A 22,577-nucleotide genomic window follows, 5' to 3' on the forward strand; every position below is an offset into this window, starting at 1 on the left:
CACATCTGCCCCAAAAGGCAGAGACAAAAGGCACAGGAGCGAAGCCTCAGGAAGGCCCAAGGAGGGTTTACATGATCTGGGGTAGTTCAGGAGTAGATTTGTTTTCTGGGCTGAACACTGCTGCCACAGCCTGGGCCGCTGAGGGCACATAAAGCTCCATGTGTCCAGTGGGGACACATAAAGCATTATGTTTGCATTATTAAGTTGCCTGCCCTGAACAGCCCCATGTTTGATTCCAATCCCCCCTAGATGTGGGATGCTCTGCAGAAGTGACCTTCTCCTTGTCATGTTTCAGTAGACCTGGGACCAGGCACCCTGGGAGAATGTGGATAGCAACACTTCCACCGGCCTGAAAATATGCTTGCATTTGTTCACTTAGTTGCTAAAAATGCCCGAGTCACATGGGAACGCCTGGGAATGCAGCCCAGGAATGTCGTTTGTAAGCAGAATTGTGCTTCTGGAGACTATTGACCTGAACCGTAAATAAATACTCAGGAAAAAAAATAGAAATATTCACAATTTATGGTCCTTCAGATGATCTGTTCAATCAGAAACAGTTGGAAATACTTCCCAGAGTGCCCTCACCGACCTACTATCAAGTGGCCGAGTCCTGGAGATTGGTAAATAACCCACAGCCCTTCCGCAGAGGAGAAGCGGATCCAGTTTCAGACCTGGAGCCTATGATGGGAAAATCCATATCTCAGATTTACAGCCCCTGCCTGATAACAGGCGCTGTTATTCTGCCAGCTGGACAGCAGGAATGATCACAGCAGCTTCAGAGCCCTGTTTACTCATTACAACCAGGCCATGCCTGCTCTCTACCCCAAGGATTTCTAACTCTGCAAGCTGCAGTCATGCAGAACAGCCCATCTAAAACCTGTATTCTAGTAAAGTACCATCTTCAGAATTTGCATTTGCCTCAATAGAATTTTTTATCCTAGTGGATGGGAAATTTTCTGGTGTACTGAATTCGGATTTTGAGACTGACACAGCCAGCACACAGCAAACATGAATGAGAAAACAGCCTCAAACCAGCAAAACCTGGAAAAGCAAGCACAGAAGACAGTGCACTCAGGTGGAACTAAAGTTGCAGATAAGTCAGAAATAACTGCAAAAAATAAAGCAGTACAATACCTGATCCTTCAAAGAAAGCCTTATATACAAACCTATCCAGTAATCAAAATAATTCCCAACTGGGAATTTTATTGCACCAGTGCCAGTTACCTGCAGCTGTCCAGAGATTTCAGTGTGCCAGCATCATCCTGCCACCTTAATACTGAGCAGTCAGATATTCTTTGTGAGTACAGGTAAAATAACGTGATTCCACTCAGTTCTATGGTAGACACCTAACATGCCATGCTAAGAGTAAGGTAAATACTGTATGTACAGATTTGAGTGTACAAGATAAAAACAGTGAAATAATTTTTGCCATTGAGCAGTGGTATCAGCCAAACTTAACCACAGCCTATGGAGATCTCTTTACAAGGGAAGCTGTTGGGCTAAAGCTTCTGCCAAGCAACTTACCTGAGTGAAGAAAAGCCAGTTCTAATGCTGGTATTTTACTTGATAGCTACAAGAATTACATTTTCTTTTATGCTTTTACCAAATCTGAGTGAAAGTGAAGGAAGAAACAGGCCAGCAAGTGGCAAAGGAAAGAGAGCTCCTGTTGGCCTCCTCAGGAGAGAGGGCAAATCATGAATAGTTTGATGGGATGTAGAAGGACAGGGACAGTTTTTGCTCTGGATGCTCTCTCTTTGCTCATTCAGGATCTCCTTTCTCCCTCTCTCCCCCATTAAAGAATCCCATTTCTCCATCTTCCTCACACAGACCATCTTTCCAAACTCCTCATTACCTTTCACTTTACTCTTTATGCACTTTTATCCTACCTTGCTGAGCTCACACTTTAGTTATCGGTGTCGGTTACAATAATTGCTCATAAACGCTGAATTATTCATGGAAAACCAGGTCAATGGTTATTAAAAGCTGAAGTGAACAAACAAAAGTGAATCCTGAATTACTGCAGCAAGCAGAAGTGCTGGCATTATGCATCCTACCTCAAAGCTGATTTCCATTCCTTGTAATAGAACTCCAAAAGAACTCTGAATGTTTCCATAGCCAGGTATGGGCAGAGAGTAAAGCAGCAAGGGAAGGAAGGAAATGAAACACAGTTGGTGTTAATTATGCAAAACAAGATGTGACTTAAAGGATGTGAGTAATGTCTGGCTACAAGCAACAGGTGCCTGATAAGAGAGGAGGAAACCCAGACCTTTCATGTGTGCCGCAGGAACGGACAACCGCGATAGCTCCATTTCTAACAGAGATAACGCTACTGAGTCACCTCCAGGGTGGATTACAGGGTTCATGAAGTAATTTCACAACAAGAGGAGGGGATGTGCTGCCCCGTGTCAGGGAGCCTGGCTGCCAGGAAAGGCCCCTGCTATGTGCTGTGGCATTTCAAGGCAGCAAGATAAAGCTCAGGGACACTTCATGATGTATCGATGCGTGGATGGGCCCGGCTCTTCCCTCTACCCACCAGGAATTCAGGGTCTGCTTTGACATACATCCACTCATCCATCCAACCCTCCCTTCCTTCCACCCTCCCTTTCCAGGTTAAAACACTGGGCTTTTCTCTTGCTTCCTACAGAGGCTGGGGGATGCAATCCAAAAGGAAGCTCCCAAGAACTAGTATCTCTTATAGGAGCAATACACTCAATCATTTTCAGTCCTCCCAGACTCTGCTAATCCTAAAAGCCCACAGACACAGCTCTGCCAAAGTTGCACCCAAGCCTAATATCTCTGCATCTCAGCAGGCACCTCTATTTTCTATTTGGCATCTGTTTTGTAGCACCTCATTTCTCTTGGGCATCTCGACAAGGACCTCGTTCAGGTTGTGACTGGCAGCCCACGACGCCACTGCCAATGTAGCAGTCACCATTTTGCCAACGTCTTTGTCATTCCACACCAAAACCCTCTTATTTATTTCCAGGCATGATAGACCAGCACAATAACTGCTATTAGCAATGCACAGGGGGAGGAGAATTCCTATAGCAACAACCAAACAATTTATCTGACATGTGTGGTAAATATTTGGCACAATACCTCAGTAAATTTATCAGTATTTTTCCTACTCTGCCTATGGCCAGAAGCATCACAAGTGTCAAACCATCAGAAATATACGATGATGCCTTTGACTGATTTTGCAGCAATACATTTCCATGCAAGGGGCATATAATCTCCATAGATTAAAAGATAAAGATCCAGCTATCGAGGTTTTATGAACTATTTCTAAGAGGTGATAAAAACCTGAAATTCCCTTTTTTTATTTTTAGTAGGAAATGTTAATCTACAGTTTCCATCCTTAAAACACACAGAGAAATAGTTAAATAAATAATGAGAAGGAAAAAGTTGTTCTCGTATTACCAACAGATGGCAAAACATCCCATAAGGGCATCCTTTGGTTTCAAGAGGCAAGGCCAAGTTTAAAAACCACTTCTTCTGTAATAACTTGAGCCCACTGCCAGCAAATTAGGAAATTCCACATGCAGTATCAGTTTAGACAGGGAATTAGCTAGTTCTTCACGCGGGAGCAGTGCCTGCGCGCCAACTTACCGTAAGCCTACAAACACCAGCCAGAAAGGATTTGGAGGAACATGAAAACCTCAGCAGATAAAGTCTACACATATGCTCTTGATCCAGTTTAAAGATAGTAAAATGCCAAGTGAGCAAAGATTTAAGACAGAACATGGCTAAACATTCGAAACGTCTCAGAAGCACAAGTTACACGTTCCCCAGGGGGTTGCACTTTCACTTGACTAAATTGCCTGCATGTTTGCCTTTTTCTGATGGTAGATTAGGAACCATGCATTTCCTTAAACCACCAGCTTTTGGCCAAGACACACACGCCCTTCCTGGAGACCTGCCAGCCCACACTCACACAAGAGGCAGATCTGGAGAACCACGTTCCAACATTAAGCTGCTCCAAGGCGAGCCCAGGAGCCGGCTGCAGCAACTGCCAGGCTCTCACCATAGACCCAGCTCTCCCGGGCCCGAGGGAGAGCAGTTAAAGAAGAAAGGTTGACTGAGCAGCTCCTCTGAACAAGACCCAGGGTTCAGCTTATGGCATTTTGTTATTATAGCTTTATACAATAATTTTGTGACTGAGAAACCCAGAGAAAGAGGTGCATGTTCCATGTAACATGCCCAGCTGCAAGGGGAACTGTTTGGCTTTCTTTGACAGTAGGAAAAAAGGAAGATAACATGGGTAGCAACACACATTCCTCTAAGGCAGACCGACTTCTGAGCCTTGAAACCACTGCGTGCTCAGAGGCAGGTTGTGTGCATGCTGCACAAGACAGGCCACGGAGCCTTCCTGTGAAAGCCCCCTGAAGGTTCTCTCCCTGGAACCACATGGCCAGAGCCCATTTCCTCCTCACCCCTCCACACACAAGTATAATAATCTTTATATCCTTTTTCAGTTTTATTGCTAGGGCTCCTGTCAAGAGTGCACGGTCTAGCTGGGCTTTGCCGGTAACTGCTGTGTAATTACAGTGTCGAGCTCCTTTACTACTACACAACAGCCTGCAGTTGCCACATAGACGCCGCGTCTCATGGGGAGACACAGACTGTCCTGCAACAAAGGACTTCCCGTATGCATTGAACACACAGCCCTGAAACACAGAACACAGCATCCATCTAGAACAGCCCTTAATTCCGAGATGCTTGACTCTGCACTGCTGCAGCGTTACAGCACGCCTGCAAACCCCAACCAAGGCTCAGAATTTACACATACGCCAGTGCTGTAAAATGAGGGGGTCAGAGCAGACATCCATTTGCTCAGGCACTGGAGTCTCTCAGCTTTGCGCTGGTTCCCAGCACTAAATACAGAGATGTTATTTTATTCTTTCATCAGCTCTTTTAAAATTGCATTTTCTTCCATTACCCATTTATTTGCCAGCATTCAAAATCAGACACAGAATTTCTATGCTTGCCTGTCCTTCAAGCAGTATTTTACCATAAAGAACACAGCCAATAACAAAGCAACATTTTTAACAACCGTATTCTATTTATTCTCAAAAGCAAGCACCCATCTGCCATATTTGAAGTCTCATAATATTCCATGTACCCCTCAGATAAGCTGTTCTTTAGACAGACTCCTTCTTCTGCCCTTCCCTTGTCAAATTGCATTTGCCCATGACCTGTGAACACAGCTCCCACTGCCCTCAGAGACACACACACACGTAACTAAACCATCAGTCCTGACGCTCTTGGAGAGAGCAATCTTTTCTGTGGGGTGTAGCTGCAATAACATACACTCACTGTTCACATTAGCACTAAATAAATAAATAACACAGAATTCTTTCAGTGCTGTGCAAGGTTTGAAATACGTGTGCCATAAACATGGCAGGAAATGAGAAGGGTTTTGGTTTGTGCTCTGAAGACGACTCTTCACACATATTAAAAATACATCATTATTCTTAATGCATTTTCAGTGTGAAGCGACCTGCCTCTGAGAATCCTGGAGGATTGTGTGCCCGAGAGCCGGCCCACAGCCTCTCCTGCCCAGCCGAGGATGGAGATTCTCCATTTGCTGAATGGGAACTGAAGCACATAAGGACACTTGGGAGCTCTCCGTGTGCGTTTAGGGCAAGGTTTTCAGGGGAGCTCAGCTTCGAGGAGCAGAATAGCAGTTCTTTGCTAGGGATCGTTTAAACATCTGGCCCTGGGGGCCTCACACACCGCCCAGTGAGGTCCAGCAGGGCTTACAACCAGCTAGACATGGGCAGAATAGCAAAGCTGGGAACAGCACATCAATGGCTCTCTTCCAAACGGGGACCAGCCTCTCGCTCTGGGTGGTTCTGTGTAACCCGCGCAGCTCCAGCCTCCTCGAGAGGCAAGAGCCACAGAAGGAACCAGCGGGTTCCAAACCCCACACGCGGACGCAGCCGCGGTTTTCACTCGCGGTTTCTCAGCGCGGCGGCCGGACGCGTGTGACGGTGCCGCGGGGGAAGGAGAAACCGCAGTGCCGGGCACGGGAGAAAAATCACGGATCTCTTCTCGCTTCCCGTTCGCACGCCCCAGAACGGGAATCACCAGCTCCCCCTCACCCTCCCCACCCCGCTGCCCCCGGCCAGAAGCGCTGCCCGGTGCCGCTCCCGGGCTGGGGCTCCGCCGGCGGCGGGGCGGGGGTAACGGGGGGGCTGCGGCGCCCTCACGGCTGCCCCCCACTAACGGCCGCGCTTGGAGGGGCCGGGACAGGGAGAGCCCAGGGGGGTCCGGATGGGAGCCGGGGTGAGGGGGGGGTGCCAGTGGTCCCGTGTCCCTGCCGCGGCAGCCGCCGTTACCTGCAGGCCCGGGCGGGGGGGCGCGGTGCACGCGCAGCCGCCGCCTGCGCTCCATTCATAAAAAAAAAAAAAAAGAAAAAAAACAGAAAGAAAAAAAAGGGGGAAAAAAAGGAGGAAGAAGGGAAAAAAAAAAAACCGCGGGAGCGCGCGCGGTGCCAGCCCCCCATTCATAAAAGGCAGCCGAGCATGCGCGCTGGCGCCCCGGTGCCCACCCATTCATAGAGTCGGGAGGCCGCGCATGCGCAGGAGGAGCCGCTACCCTCCCATTCATAAAATAGCCATTTTCCCAGGCAGCGGCGGTTGCAGCATCGCGGCGGCCGCTGACAGCGCCGCGCTCGCAGGTCCCTTCCCGCAGCTCCAGCGGCTCCTGCCAGGATTTTCCCAGGTCCGGCCCCCTCCTTCGCCTCGGATTTAGGATTAACTCGCCTATGGAGAGATGGTCTTAGCTGAATTATTTAAAGTAAGTACGAGATCTGCTTTTGTGAGCAAATGTTAAATGTTGTTAAGTGGAAAAAGAGAAATCAAGCCTGTTCCCCAAGGGAGAATCTTGTGCTCTTTCTAGATGCATTCAGCCAGACCCTTCAAGATCCCTGATCATAAGCATGTTTCTGACTATGACTTTTCTAACAGCAATTATCTATAATTGTGCCTAGTGGATAGCTGCCTGGTGCCTCACAACCTACGGGAGACTTTGCATTCTGAAGAAATATCCTGTTTCTTGCAGAATTTACGTTCGTTTGCCCGTGTCTCTCATTTATACCTCTCTTCTGTGCTTGTTCATCAACATCTGCAGTTGGTGTACATATATGGCAGGCAGGTTTCACCATACTTGTGCCGGGTTTGTGTGCAGGGATTTTATAACAGAATAAGGCTCTTCTTTCTGTTGATGGGATGTCGTCTCCTTCATCCCTTCTTCCTTCCCCCAAGAAGGAGCATAAATATGGGGTCACCTGGACTGACAAATAAGAATCGGGTGTTTCTTGCTTTGGCATATGAAAACTGATTGTACGCATTTCCTCTCTTTTCCACAGCCCTATGTCTTGTTAGTGTCAAGTAGTTCTGAGCTGTCTCCATAATAGGACACTTCAGAGCTCAGCACTGGTGTGTCAGAGCTTTCCTGTGTGACCTTTGCTCTTTAGCATTTTATTTCACACAACTGTCCTTTTCTCTTTTATTTTTTTTGGCCTCTGTGCCTTATTCCATCACTGTTCTGTTCCCTGTCCTGCTGTACACTTGTTTTAAATCTGGATGCCTGGATGGATGATGTATTTTAAGGGCTAGATAAGTAATACAAGTAATAAAAATGTGTACCTGGAATCATTTCATAAAGGTATGTGGAGTATATTATATATGGAGGAAAAACCTGTCTCGGCTGCTCTTCCCCACCAGCTGCGTAGCAAAGATAAGCCAGGATTTTATTTTCTGGTACCAGTCCTGGCGTCACAGGAGAAAGACAAGCCTGGAGACGACATGTTCTGAAAATTCATTATCAGGAGAGGAATGGGAAGAACAGAAAGGGGCATATAAAAGGCACAAAGGTCTTAGAGGAAAGCAGGACTGGAAACGCAGCCCTTGGAAATGGCAGTGCAAATGAATATCAGCATTAATCGCAGGAGGAAAAGGCTTCCCTCTATTTCCTTAAGTGACCATGGGTCTGATTTCTTGATTTAAATCTTTTGAACCCTCAAGTTTTTCCTTACAGGGTGAAGGAGAGAAGGAAAGAGAAAAGGAAAAACATCCCTGAATTATCCAGGGTAGAAAAGGCACGTTCTAGATTCTTTAAAACTTCTTCAGCTGCTGCCTTTCTCCCATACCATGCTAAGGGTACAGCATGTCAAAAATCAGCTCGGGAACTGTTGTTTAATTAGGTAAAGAGAAACCCAACTTTCCCAATATTAAGGCTTCCCCTCTCTCCCTTTATTTTGGGTTCAAGAATAAAGCTACAATTTGTGCACAGAATCACAATGATCCAGATGACTGGCTTCCCCCTTCTCCATAAAAAAATGAATGATAGCAGGAGGAGGGGTTGTTCTCAGTTATTGGAACCCCACTGGGGATGTCTCATTGATAAATGTGCCATTTTCCATGGGCTACTGTGTTTTCTGTTGCTAGAAGGGACTCTATATTGGTATTATAAAATTAAAAGGACCATTTCTGAACACTGCAGTCCTTTTGAAATGCTCTGTGAGGTATGTGCAAGGGAGAAATTATTTGTTCTCCTCCTGAAACAGCAAAACAAAAGCTGTTTTCATGGAGTCATGACTAATTCCTAAACCATATTGGGAAATGCAACATCTTAAAAAGCAGTTCCCCCACCAAAAAAAAAAATACCCTGTTCTGAGATTCAGAGGACTAAAATTCACCACCTTTGCAGCACCACAGCAATGATAATTCACAGTTCTGATGGGTTTCCAAATATTAACCATGAAAGCAAAAGAAATAATTAATCATATTGCTGTACAATGTTCCAAATTCAGCCCAGTACTCAAAACTGCCTTTTTATAGGCAAACAGTTGCACAAGTATTCTTTGTGTTTTATTCTTTTTAAATGCAATACAATATATTTCCTTAAGAACACATAAAATCTTCTAATGTGGTTATCATTTAGTACCATTAGTTTAATAGATAATATCTGAGCTTAGTTTTCTGGCCTTAAAATAAATGTTCGTATCCAATAAAAAGCCTTGACTAAGAGATCTGAGTCCCGAGAGATCTGAACGTTAGTGGTTCAAAATGTGCTTTATTCACTCGCACCATAGGAACAGGCTTCAGCTGGACAGAGACAGCTTCTTGGAAGTCTACAGGTCTCATTTCCCAGCTTCCGAATTTCCACACTCTGGCAAGAATCGAGCGTCTCCGTTTAAAAATGGCAGGTTTCCCTAATCAGCTTTCTATTTTTTTCCCCAACTTATTACTCGCGGAGAAAATTCCAGCTGTCCTTAGCTAGATAAGGCTGTTCAGGAGGGGAACAAGAATAATTAATATCAATATTTTGATAATATTAATATATGCTTTATAGAAAAGAGCTTTTTTCTTTTTTAAAACATTTACAGCTTGACTGAAAATCCAGCCAAACTCAGCTTAATGAACTCCAACATTATATATTATTCTTAATCACGCATTAAAAACACGTGCTTAGTAAAAAGTCTCTTTTAACTCCACGTGTAGTCTTCCCTCATTAAAAGCTTTTATTGAGCTTTTTGACTTCCATCAGTGGCAGCATGGCCTGGGACCTCCAGACAAGAGGATGTCCTTCATTCCAGACAAAGGCAATGGCAGAATTTGTTCCCTTATTGCCACCTCCTCTGCTGGGAAGCAGATCCTTGGGTGATACCCTGGTTGTCTATGGTGGAAGCCAGCCCTGACCCAGCTGGAGCACACACACTCTGAAGCCCCATAGATCTTCCCTTTATAAGTATTTTCTGATAGCAAGGAAAGCTCTTGTCCCAGATACCCTGCCTTCATTTTCAATGCATGTCCTGGATATTTCCCTCTTTTCCAAACGGCTGTAGGGAGGAGCTCTAAACAGCCGTGCGAAGCCAGCAAGGCAGGGTTTGTGCCCATCCCCAGAGCATGGGATGCTGCTGTGACCAACACCTCCTAGATAAGGTTTTCTAGACCCTGTAACCAAACCACCACAGGAGAGAGACTCGTCATGGTGGTTCTGAAAGCAGTGAGAAATCAGAGGAGTTTTGCAGTGGTTGCATTGATTCTGAACGGTACTGACTTGCACAGGCCGTGAAATACATGCCTGACTTGACAGGACGCTGCTTCAAAGTATACAGTTTTCAATTATGATAATTTCTCTGTATTCAGACTTACCTGTAAAGAGTCTATTGCTTTTGTTTTCTTTCTGTTGCCCTGCTTCAGAAATTCATGTGTCCCAGATAGCAAAGAAAATAAGCCAATTTCTGCAGTACATTTACTGCAACTATTCCTACCTGCATGTTGATCTTAATGAGGTGATTGTCATATCTCTTTCAGAGACTGTAATTCAGCTTTTGCCTGGGTAATAACAGGTCTGGTATCATAGTAACCAAGAGGAAGTTCACAGAGGAATCCAGCTGTGAGGTGACAAGATTCAGAGGTCTCTGGTCTGTCCCTTCACCATCGCTGACTCATAGCAGAACTCCAGGCGAGTAGTTCAGGCTGTACCACAGCCCAGGAACATGCGCAGGACAATCCAGCCCAGCAATCCCAGGAGAAGTCTTGCTTTGCTGAGGCAAACAGCTCTTCCCTGACACTGGTGCCATTCAGACACAACAGCAGGACAAGCTGCTCATGAGGTGTAATTGAGGCATAATTCATTAGAAAGAGATAAAGTGACCCCTGATCTGGTACATGCAGCTCTCAAAGGATAGGAAGAGTTATTGGTGGCTACATTACTGCTCTGAGCATCCGGGTGGTGTCTCTGTTAACAAACACACACCAAACAGCACATTTGGGGCTTTTCTATGGCATTTAAGGCTATGTTCAGATGTTTGCATGTCAGCATCTCACATGGAAATTCCCTGCATCCTTCAGAAACAGGTTGGGTGAAACTGTGGTACCTTGTACCTGGTGCTGGGTGTCAGGAGGTGGCTGTGGGAGCGTGTCTTCCCATTGACTTCACTGGGACTGTGGGCACTGGGGATGTGTCTGAGTGCTTTCCAGGGCTGGGTTTTGCTGGATTGCTTCCAGACAGGACCTGCTTCTGGGCTTAAAATGATTATGAGAGGAAGGGACTTTTTCCCACATACATCTAGAATGTTGTTTAAGCATGTGAGGAAAAACTTGTTAAAATTATTAACTAATAGATAACTGAGACAGTCATTCTGTATTTCTGCACTTATAAGATATTTAAGTCAAGATCCATTTTGGTTTTCAGTAAATGGCAGACAAGTTACCCAACCCCACTTTGAAAATAAAGATGCTAAACCTTATTGCTTCTAAAACTGTTCTGAAGACATTAATGAGAATGAGCTTTCCTGGGGGCTTATATGACTTTCTTTCTCATGGAATTGCCTACAGGGATGTAGCTTTCCATAAAACGATGTAGGCAAGTCCAAAATCCTATTAAAACATAAGGTCACATTTGTTTTCATTTCATGTGACTGAAGAACCTCACAAAACGTTTGAGTCTGAAATTATACCAAAACACTTGAAAATAACAGTTGGTTTCCTACAACTTTAGGACTTATAATTATCTAGTACAACAGTAATTTTAAACTGGCAATATCTTGCTGAAGAGACAAAACCAGCACTGCAGCACGTTTGTGAACTTGACTTCTGAATCCCATTTTCCTCCCTTGGAAGGAAGTATATTTTGACTTGAAAATTGCATGTGGTGAGCAGCCATCCAGTCCCTGGGGAAGAGAAGTTTCCTCTACATGGGAGCTTGCTGACATGTCTGCTTTGAAAAGAATTCCATTGTTTCACCTACCTCTGCAGAACGAGCAAATCCCAATGCAAGAACATACTCATGAATTTGCCTTCTTGCTGTCTACTTTCAGAACATTGCCTGTACAATTGCACCCAGTGAATCTGTGCCTATGTTAATGCTGTAATAGGTCTGTAATTACTGATGATCAAAGATTAACTAATTTTGTTTACAAGTATTCTGTATGGCTTTTTTCCTCAATTAAAATGCAATTTAGAGTCTGGCTGGATTAGTGCAGTGGACAACAAAGGCATAAAGTTTCATAGCTTAAGTATCTCAGATGTCCTATTCTACTTTATCTCTTCTTCTGTATTTCTTTTTTAATCTACAATTTTCTTTAAATGGCACATCTGGTTACGTTAAATCTGCTCAATTTGAGCAATTAATTCAATGTCTGCAAGCACTACCCAGCTGCCCTTGCCAGAAAGAGAACTGTTCACAGCACTGGCATCGCAAAATTCAGTCCTTTCTTACCACCACAGATGAGTCCTACAAGCAGAACTATTCTTTCAAAGGGGGTTTGACATTTGTAGCTCATCTCTAGTAATCATCCCCTCCTTGGTCAGCTGCCACAGGCACCTTCAGGCACTCTAATTGAAAGGGGGGGTGGAGACAGCTCAGCCTATTCTTTTGTGCATTCCCTCCCAAGCAAAGTGCCTCACATTTGTCACCACTTCTACCCAGGGCTGTGTCAGGCAGTGGCCAGTTCCATGTGCCATATGCTGAATTAGGTCACCTCAACATCTGAGCTAACAGCTATAAGACACAGCTGACCCCTCTGGACCCCAGCTTGCTCAGCTGCACAGGCCCCAGGGTTACACCCCTTCAGCTCTTGTCCTTTCCCAAGATCTTAATTTCTGCCAGGTCACCCCAAACATTCATTTCGATTGGGGATGAAGCTGCAGTTTATAAGATACCAACATTGCTGCTCAAGGCAATGTTGTCCTTCCTGACAAGCATCCTGTGTGTGACGGGTTCCCGGTGAGGAGGTGAAGAAGGGCATAGTGTCCTGCTTCTGGAGTAGGAATGAGCTTTCCTGCTGCTGAGCAGACACCTTATCAGATACTTATGGTGAACGTCATAAGGCATCCTGCACACTGATTGCATTCCAAAGGATGACTTGGTTGTATTGTTCCAGTCATCCTGGAACAATTTCAGACTGGCTGCAGCTGCGTTTTTCCCCTCTGGGGAACACATCAACCAAAAATGGTCAAATTGTGATGTCTTAGAGGATCTCCCAAGGAAGTCACCAGGATCCATGCACATACCCAGTCAGGCACAGCTCAGCCTGCAGGACTTCATGGGAACAGCCTGGCTTCTTGACTTGCTTCTGATCTGGCACAAGTCCTTAACCTGAGAACTTGCCTGGATTCCTCTTTACCATGAGATGGAGAGCTGTGTATGTAAACAGCTACCTAGTACCCTTTGCTAAAATCTCTTCTTTCATGCGATGCAGACATAAAGCTTAAGGCAAAAACAGCTCAGGGAAAGATGTGCTCAAGGCACGTGCCAGGGGACAAAAAACCTGAGGTAATCACATCCTTAAATACTGACATTGTTGTCATCTGGGCAGATCCCAGTGGGGGAGAGCCTCCTTGCAGGACCAACACCACCCAGCTCGCTCTCTAGTTCAGCACGCGAGATGTTTGACCTGGATCTGTCACCAGCAATCTTACGCACTGCTGAAACTGCTTGCGACAGGACTAGCAGCAGCAATGTAGTCACGGTCCTTGGAAAATTCCATAAATGCCAGAAATTTATGTCTCTTAAGAGTAGCTTGAAAGGTGACAGCAGTTAACTGTGGAAACCCGCTGCTCGGGAATGAGAAGGCGGCACAGAAGGTGAAGGACCATGTGTAGCACTAGCACCAAATACTGGTAGAATGTGAATCTGTGGTGATTTAAAGGTGATCTTCAGCAAGAGAGATTGTGTCCAGAGCAGAGGTCTGGGAATTAGGAGAGCTGGGTCTTATTTTTCTGTCTTCACTCCAGAGCTTTTATCCAAGTACAGATCCTGTGCCCAAATATCTGCAGGTCTTTTGCCATGTTGGAGCTTCCATTCCTCTTGTTCTGCAGAAATAGTTTTCCTCTTAGAAAGACAATTTGAAGCAGTATTATAATGGAAAAAGATGAAGAATTGTCAACATTAACTATTCTAAAGTGCAGTGTTTAGTCCAGGGTTCATCTCCCTTCTGTGCTAGTTAACTCTGAAATCCTGATTAGCGTTAGCATATCTAGTTAAGCCATCTTTAATGTCTGCCTGCCTGTGGCCATGTCTGTGTACCAGGGTTTGGGTGTTCTAAGACTGCCTGTGGCTATAATACGTCTCCAAACTAATCTGATAACATAACTTCCATGTGATGTCATCGCTGGTTATGGACCATGGCAGACTGTGCAATTACAGAGTTAATGTAAAGCCCAAATGCTGACTCCTGTCCCGGCAGTGCTGCTCTCCCATGGTGCTGGGGCAGGGGGCTCCCCGTGGGGTGCCCTCAGTGAAGCATAACCCCTCGATGTGCCACCCAGAGCTGCCCTGTTGGGAAAATCAGCATCAGGTCAGGCTCCCTGCGCTGCTGGAGGCAGCGGATGCTGCCCAAGGGCTGCCCAGCTCTCCTCCATATGGTGCTGACACACACTGCACCTTAAAAGAAATAATGCTCCATGGATCCAGCCTAAATGTACGGCAAACAGACCAAACTCCAGAGGTTTGATAACAAGGGGGAATGGGTTCAGGCCAGAACACAGCGCCCCATGCTAGAGGGGAGAGGCAATGACGGCAGTGCTGCCAGGGACATGAAGGAGCAGACAGGCTTCTAACATCCTTCAGTGTACCACCATTTCCTCCAGCTACCTTCCATCTAGCATCAGCTCTGCTGCACTTACTTTTGGCAGCCAACACAGCTGCATCTCTCTCCTTAAAGAAAACAAAACCCAAAAACCCTGTGAAGTCAAAGTCTTCCTGCAAACATACCACCTAGCTGACACAGAACCAAGTATTTTGCTAAACTCTGACTTGCAGCAAGTACTTTTTATATCATGACATTGGATTCTGACATACAGAAGAAAAGCAATGCCCCACAGTTGTCTGAATCATTGCTGCTTTTTACTTTTAAATACAGTAAATAAGAATAGATGCTCTGAAAATTCTCTTGTTTCTCAAGTCAGAATGTCAGTGAGCTATGAATAATGAAATAAAAAAAATTCAAATGGATGGCTAAGACCCAGCAGAGGATTTTAACTCGTGAAGAGAAACAGCCTAAGGACCACACTCCAATAATCATCATCACTGCTAGATAAAGCACTTCTTCGTGCTCGCCCTGCGCAGCAGACAGAAGGAGCCTAGCAGGCAGGACCCTGTGCTAGCACCCAGAGGTGCCATGTGCTATCCCACTCTGTGCCACTGCCCTGGCCTCTGTCCAGCATCAGCCCTCGCTCCTATTGATCCTGGGAGAACTGGCAGATTTTCAGCCCCTCAAATGCCAAGTGACCTATCACAGCAATGATTTACTAATGCAGTAGTGGCCTCTAGTAACATTATTCAGTGGGTAAAGAAAAATGCACTTCCCCTTCTCCTTCCATAAATGCGTAATTAGTTCATGCTCCAGTTTTTGTTCTGTTGAGATTAGAGGGGAGTGTGTTCTTGCAGAACGCATACATTTAGTTGTGCGTGCACACACACACATATATCTTGGTTGTAGTTTGATGCGTTTTTTCCTGACTGTTTTTCAGACTGCTCTAGTATTAAACTCTCTCATGCTGTTGGAAAAAGCTTAATTTATCTGAACACAAACAACTGGCAATGCCTTAAGCTGTTCACTGTTTCCTTTTTCTTGATACCAGAAGCTTTTCCCCTCCTGCATCTTGCTCTGAAGCTTTCCTCACCCCTTCTTTAAACTGCTCTTCAACATTATATTATTTATGAATAAAGGTCACCCCGTGAGGAAATGGCACATCTACTAGAAAACAATGTGCACTTTCTAAATTTGAACCAAGTCGTTTCCGTTCTTTGATTTAAGTTTAGTTACTTCCTGTGGTTTCTTGTCCTACGCCGCTGCTGAATCTTTGGATTGACTCCAGGATAAATTGCACTCTTTCAATGAAATTAGAAACTGCGGCAGCAGACGGCTGAGCTAGTGTAGCTGGTAAACAGCGCTTAAACCAAGTATTAGTCCACTTAGTGTTTTGAAGAACAGTGCCTGGTTACCTGCGTAAGGTGACATATCAAGTCTGACCCGTGTGTGCGCTCTCCCCGCTCGCTGCTGCCCTGGTTTGCACCCAGACAAGCCGCTGAGCAAGAACTTCCACCTCCCGCGGGAGGGCTGAAAGCAGCCTCCGAGACCAGCAGCTCCCAATGGAGACAGGACATTTCCTCACCAATTCCAAGCCACCCTCCTGCAGGCACATTCAGCGTTAGCAGGATGAGTGCTCACCCCATGCTCCAAAGCATCTTTGTACCAGGCCAGCGCTCCCACAAGCCACAGTTTTGTATTAGGGCTTTTAGGGATCAGGATCAGTTGAGGAAAAACCCCAAACCTTAGATAGGTCACTTCAGGCAGTTTGCTGGCAAAAATGCATGTGAATATACAGCAGTAACCCTAAGATGTGCTTTCCCCCTGAAAAAATGAGACACGGGCACTTCAGGGCTCTGCAGCAGTCGTAGCCCTCTCAGGACCAGAGGAGCTGTATATGGCCAAGGTTAGGGAGAGGAACACAGCAGCAAAGGAGGAGTGGTGCATTTTGTACACGGGCAAGTGCTCTGACTCCATTCTAAGTTTACCCTAGAAGACCTTCTGCATAATAATCAGCTTCAGTAAAGAGCCCTGTTTGATCTGGGGTTGCAGGGTAGAATCACAGAATGGTTTTGGTTGAAAGGGACCTTAAAGCTCACCCAGTTCCAACCCCCTGCCACGGGCAGGGACACCTTCCACTAGAGCAGGTTGCTCAAGGCCCTCAAGGGTAACTCAATAACGATGCACTCTTTCTCTCCCCACCCCTTTTCTTTCTCCTTTCCTTCTCCCAGAATACTTAAGAACAGATTTCTCACCGGTAATCAGACTGCTTGATCAATGGAGCCCCGGATTCCCCACAACATCACCGTTGTCCCCAACTCTGTGATGGTCCAGCCCTTGCTGGACAGTCGGATCCCCTATGGGCGCCTGCAGCATCCGCTCACCATCCTGCCAATTGACCAAATGAAGACCACTCATATAGAGAACGATTACACTGACAACCCCACCGCTGCCCAGCTGGCAGCCCAGAAGCGTCCCCGAGGCCCCCATGAACTGGTCCTGACCAACCAGCATGCGCAGCGCTGTGACCAGGATGTCACCCACCCCTGGATCTCATTCAGCGGGCGCCCCAGCTCCATCAGCAGCAGCAGCAGCACTTCCTCAGACCAAAGGCTCTTGGACCACATGGCCCCAGCACCCATGGCGGAGCAGTCCTCTCCCAGAGCAGTTCGCATCCAGCCCAAGGTGATTAACTGCAAACCCCTGGACCTGAAGGAACCTGTGTCTCAGGAACTGGACAAGCACTTTCTGCTGTGCGAAGCCTGTGGGAAATGCAAGTGTAAGGAGTGTGCGCTGCCCCGGACGCTGCCTTCGTGTTGGGTGTGCAACCAAGAGTGCCTCTGCTCAGCGCAGAACCTCGTCAACTACTCCACCTGCATGTGTCTCGTCAAGGGCGTCTTCTACCACTGCACCAACGAGGACGACGAGGGCACATGTGCTGACCACCCCTGCTCCTGCTCCCACTCAAACTGCTGTGCCCGCTGGTCCTTCATGAGCGCCCTCTCCCTGGTGCTCCCTTGCTTGCTCTGCTACCTGCCAGCCACCGGCTGCGTCAAGCTGTCCCAGAGATGCTACGACCAAGTGAGCCGGCCCGGATGCAGATGTAAAAACACAAACAGTGTCATTTGCAAGGCACTGCCCGAGAGCAAAGGAAACAGGCCAGAAAAGCCCTTTTGATAGTTTGGGAGGATGGGGAGTGGGAGGACACTCCACAGTGGCCTTGGCTCTCTTTAATAACCTGTGTTCTGAGGATAACGTTAGTCTTTTGCCTTCGGAGAAAGCAGAAGCAACTATTTCCACAAACTGAAGCACTTTGGGTTATTCAGGGTTTTGGAACTGGTCAGAGTTTAAGTAGATGGGGCCAAAGGAGGAAACTTAATAATGTAGAGTGAAGGCTGAAAACCTATGTATATCGTGAAGTACAGCTGCTTAAAAACTCCTGGTTTGAACGGACGGCTGCTCACCATGCCTGCACACCACAAGAACCATTAACTGCTCGCTTGGCAGGCATGGCTGCATAAGCAATACCCATTCCTAGCTGCAAAAAGCTGCATTGGATTCGTATCCAGGGTGGGCTTCTCGGTTTTGCTTTCCTTCCAAACTGATTTGCTACCAGCAGCCTGTTGATGGTGACGGGTTAAGTCCCTCTGCCCTCCCTCCCCACCTGCACCCTGTTAGAAGGGCCCATTGCACACCAAGTGCATGTTTCTCAACAGCTTTCCACGTCCCTCAAAGATTTGGAACCACAAGGAAAGATACGGTTCATTTGTTTAAGGGCCTTTCACCATTTAGGCATGTTGCTCTCTCTGAACCCACCCGGCCGCATCAATTCAGACCCTCTTTGTAAAGCAAGACAATAGCAGGGTGCTCCCTCCCCGGGAAGAACAGCAGCAGGAGGTGTTCAGGCAGTTGTACCAACACCGTGTCATTCTGCCTGTAAGCTGATCCATAGGTTTCACTCAATGGAATATTAATTTTACACCAACAGTACAAACCCGCTCCAGGAGGATGTTGGTTGAATCCCATTTCCCAGTGCACGTGCTTGCTCCCCGGTGCTGGATCTTAACTTCTGCCACAAAGTGAAGACGTTCAGTGTTTCTTTCTCTAAACCTCTTAAGCTCTGTTGAGAAGTCACAAAAACCTAAGTGTACGATACACCTAGGTGTATTTTTATAGGGATATCAATCCAGTACCTCCTCTCCTGGAACAAGCTCCTCTTTGCTCATTAAATATCAAGATTTTTGATTTTTGTGTCTTGGGGATGAATGGCATTTGCTTGGAGTAGAGCCGTTCCCCATCTCTATTGCTGCTGTTTGACTTCTGCCTCCTCTGTACAAAAACGTGTCTTTTTAAATGTACAGAATGCTTTTCATGTTTATTTTCATGTTAACAAACACTAGGGAAAGCCAGGGGAGGGAAGAGAGGCTATTTAAAGAACGTGCCCATGGTTTTCAGTAAGCGAATATCATCGGCTTTGCCCGTGCACTCATCCTAGGGCTGGTTCTGCATTCCCTTAGGATGCAGTAACTCCTGAAGATGCAGTAACCCCTTTCTCTTGACAACTACAAGGTGCTAAAAAAAAATCTCTGTCCAGACATGCAACACTCAGAAGTGGGCAGGTACCTGTTGCATGCAGAAATCTAGTCTTTTTCTTTTTAATTAGAGGAAGTTTCCTCAGTAAATGCACAGCAGCGACAGCGAAATGCCATCTCCAATTAGATAAGCAATAGGCAGAGCTCATGTAGCATTTCCAGGAATCCCACTGACTTGGTTGCAATACAGTTGCTGTGTAAGGGTTGGCAGGAATGTACTGATGGGACTTCTGGTGTCTTTTGGTTTTGGAATTCATTCAACCTGATGTGTTGGGGTTTAGTTAAGCTTAATTGTAGATATTTATTGAATGGGAGATTTTAAAAAAGTCAAACTTCCTGTATTTATAACATCTGCTAGCTTGTATGTGATAAATCATAGAAAAAGGGATGCTACATCTGTCACCAGATACCAATTCCTATAGTTTATCCTCATGCTGACACCTCTGGGGACACCAGGAAGAAGGAAGCAGGTGGGGATCCAGAACTGTATTGATTATCTTGCACAAACTGGAGGGGAAGAGAGAAAAGGAAAACCAACCCCAGGCTAGCTGAACTGTTGGTTGAATGTATAAGATATTGTATTTAATAAGAGAAATCATTTTGCTGAGATGCAAACAGACTAGAAAATGCTGCCCTCCTCTATTGGGACCATACAGTATCCAAATGGCCTCCACCGGTGGTTGTTTTGCCTTTTTGACCCTCTGTCCCTGGCTGTTCCTGGGGGACCTGTGCTGAAAACCTGCAATAGCAAAGCCCATGGCTTAGATGCATGGTCCTTGCAAGCAAACACAACGCTGGAGTGGTCGCCACTGTGCCAATCTACACTCATGTACATACACCCAGCAATCCCGTATGGATTTACGTTCATTGTACATAGTTGTAAACTATTTCTCTGTTGGTTTCTTTTAATGTGTAAGTCCTGTAAGCCGGCCCCATGCTGGAAGACTGTAAAGCATTAGTGGATGTGTTAGAGCAGTGGTAAATGTAGCAGAGCGACCCTCCCTCTTCTCCTCGGCCTCCCAGCCCCGTGGTCAGGCCCTGCTCCTTCAGCTCATAGTCCAAGGCAAGGCAAGGAAGGATGAGCTCCTTACAGAGCACTCGGAAAGGTTCGGGGTCAGCCAAGGCGGGGGCTCTGCTGGAGGGTACGTCTCCAGTCAAGGATTCTTTATTCCCTCTCTTCCCTCATCCCAACGCCTCCTTTCTCCCCCATCCCCTTTTAAGGTACTTGGGTCTCCTGCCACGCCCTGAGACGTACCATGGGCACCGTGCAACCCCAGCTCTGGCCATCCTCCTGCAGGTTGGGTCCCCCCTTGCAGGCTGAGGAACAGCTACTAATGAGCACAAACCTTGTCACAATGCTTTCGGCCTCCGGCTGCGTCAGTGCGGTGGGATGACAAAGGCAAGTGGGGAGGTGAGGGCAGGTTCCCACGGGACAGGCACTGCGCCACTGCAGAGCAGCTCAGGAGGAAGAGGAGGATGGCAGGGCACTTAGGCTTTATCACCTTGACCTCCTCATTGCTCTACCAGGTTCACTGCCAGGTTTTGTCCCCTGCCCACACACGGAAGCAAAAAGGGGTGACTTTATGGACAATGCCACATCACATTCCTGGCTGGAGCTCATTGTCAGCAGAGTGGCTTCAACAGACAGACAGACCATCACTGCACCCTCCAGCGCAGCGCTGCTACAAGGAGTAGCTACTAAATTCAACACCATTGCTCCCCAGGCACTGGCTTTCCCACTGGACAAACCCTCACCCTTTCCCAGCATTGGGCATTCCCCTTCCCCTCTTACGCTGATAAAGGTTCCCCCTTCTCCTGTTACCACCCCACCACATATACACCCTGAGAAGTTACCACAGAAGGTTTTCTTTGTATAGAATATTTATTTTGAAGCTCTATTTTAATAGTATTTATTTTAGAAAGTCTACTATTGTAAGAGTTCTTCTGTTTGTGAAGAAAAACAAGTACTGATGAATGTACTGATCTAGAAATTATATATATATATAAATATATATTGTTAAATATATAAATGGCTGTTGTGGTTTTTTTAAAAAAAATATATATATAAATTCCAAAGAATGTTTATAGCAATTATTCTAAAAATACTAGCAGAGAACAACCCAAAATTCAGTGGGATGCTCTCCAGCCAGATTTATCCCAGCCAAGGAACTCAGGACAATGCTGGGGTTGTTTCACTCTATGGCCTGGCTCATCAGGGTGCACATCTACTGAATATCATGCAATTCACTGCAGCAGGGAAGAGCTAGCTCCTCAGTGAGGAGGAATATCCTCTTCTGCGCACTTGAGGAGCAATTCTCTCCTTCCTTCCTCCTCTAGAATATGCCAATTGCATTCGAGTCAGGCTGATTCCACTGAATCCGCCTCCACAGGGTAACATTCAGATAGAGATGAAAAAGGAACCAAACCCAAAGTCAGTGGTACCCCCGCACAGAGGGGTTTTGGTGACAGCTCTGTCCCACGAAGCCTCCCTTGACAATTCAGCCCCGCTCCCCGCTGTCGTGCCGCTCGTTTCTAAGAGCAGAGACTGCGCTTGTTGTACACAGGATGCGAACCCCAGCCCTATTCCTCAATGGCACAGGGTAGGACACAGCAGCCAGCACCAAGCACACAACGCGGCAGGGATGACACCGAGTCACTCACACGCAGACGCGAGTGGACACTCGCTTACAGCCGTAAGAGCAGGGCACGGTTTCTTTCACAGTTATTTAGAGGCAGAAAGCCAGATCTGCTCACACGGCATCATTTACCCACATGCTGACACCAGCAACGGGCACCGCTGGGGTCCCGGATGGATTCAGAGCATCCTCCAGCCCTGGCCAGCCCACTCCAAGGTCACAGAATCCCAGACTGGTTTGTGTTGAAGGGACCTTAGAGCTCATCCAGCTCCAACCCCTGCCACGGGCAGGGACACCTTCCACTAGAGCAGGTTGCTCCAAGCCCCTGTGTCCAACCTGGCCTTGAACACTGCCAGGGATGGGGCAGCCACAGCTTCTCTGGGCACCCTGTGCCAGCGCCTCAGCACCCTCACAGGGAAGAGCTTCTGCCTCAGAGCTCATCTCAATCTCCCCTCTGGCAGGTTAAAGCCATTCCCCTTGAGGTCCCTCCAAGACCCCAGACCTCAGGTGAGGTAGGGATGCCCCTGCTCACCCTGCCTGGCCCCTGAGCCAGATCCTGGAGCCTCCACAGCTCCCATCCACCAGCACTCACTACCCTCCCTCCCCATCTCCTGCCTCGTGTGTCACCAGCATCACATTAGACTGCTAAAAATAAAGTATCATCTGGGTTATTTTTCACCATTCCTGTTATTTATTTGCACACACTATGGAGCTGTGAGTCATTAAAAGACCTGCCAGGGTTTGTGTCATCCGCAAAGGTAACCCCAGTGCTTTACCTGGCCTGGAATAATATTATTGAAA

General features: G+C 46.7%; 1 protein-coding gene and 1 long non-coding RNA gene across 2 annotated transcripts in view; one reads left to right on the plus strand and one right to left on the minus strand.

The window, feature by feature from the left end:
* The window catches only part of LOC115615726, a 34,845-nt gene extending 28,438 nt beyond the window's left edge, over nt 1–6,407 (minus strand). The window contains exon 1 of the long non-coding RNA XR_003994132.1: nt 6,342–6,407. This is a non-coding gene — a long non-coding RNA (uncharacterized LOC115615726). The remainder of the gene's footprint in view (nt 1–6,341) is intronic.
* SPRY4 (sprouty RTK signaling antagonist 4) lies at nt 6,381–21,165 on the plus strand. Its single transcript, XM_030504218.1, has 2 exons — nt 6,381–6,801; nt 16,780–21,165. The coding sequence occupies exon 2, from the start codon at nt 16,826–16,828 to the stop codon at nt 17,723–17,725; it is 900 nt and encodes a 299-aa protein (XP_030360078.1). The 5' UTR covers nt 6,381–6,801; nt 16,780–16,825; the 3' UTR covers nt 17,726–21,165.
* The last annotated feature ends 1,412 nt before the right edge of the window (nt 21,166–22,577 follow it).

The sequence above is a fragment of the Strigops habroptila genome, chromosome 12, assembly GCF_004027225.2.
Source record: "Strigops habroptila isolate Jane chromosome 12, bStrHab1.2.pri, whole genome shotgun sequence".
In the NCBI taxonomy this organism is placed as follows: domain Eukaryota; kingdom Metazoa; phylum Chordata; class Aves; order Psittaciformes; family Psittacidae; genus Strigops; species Strigops habroptila.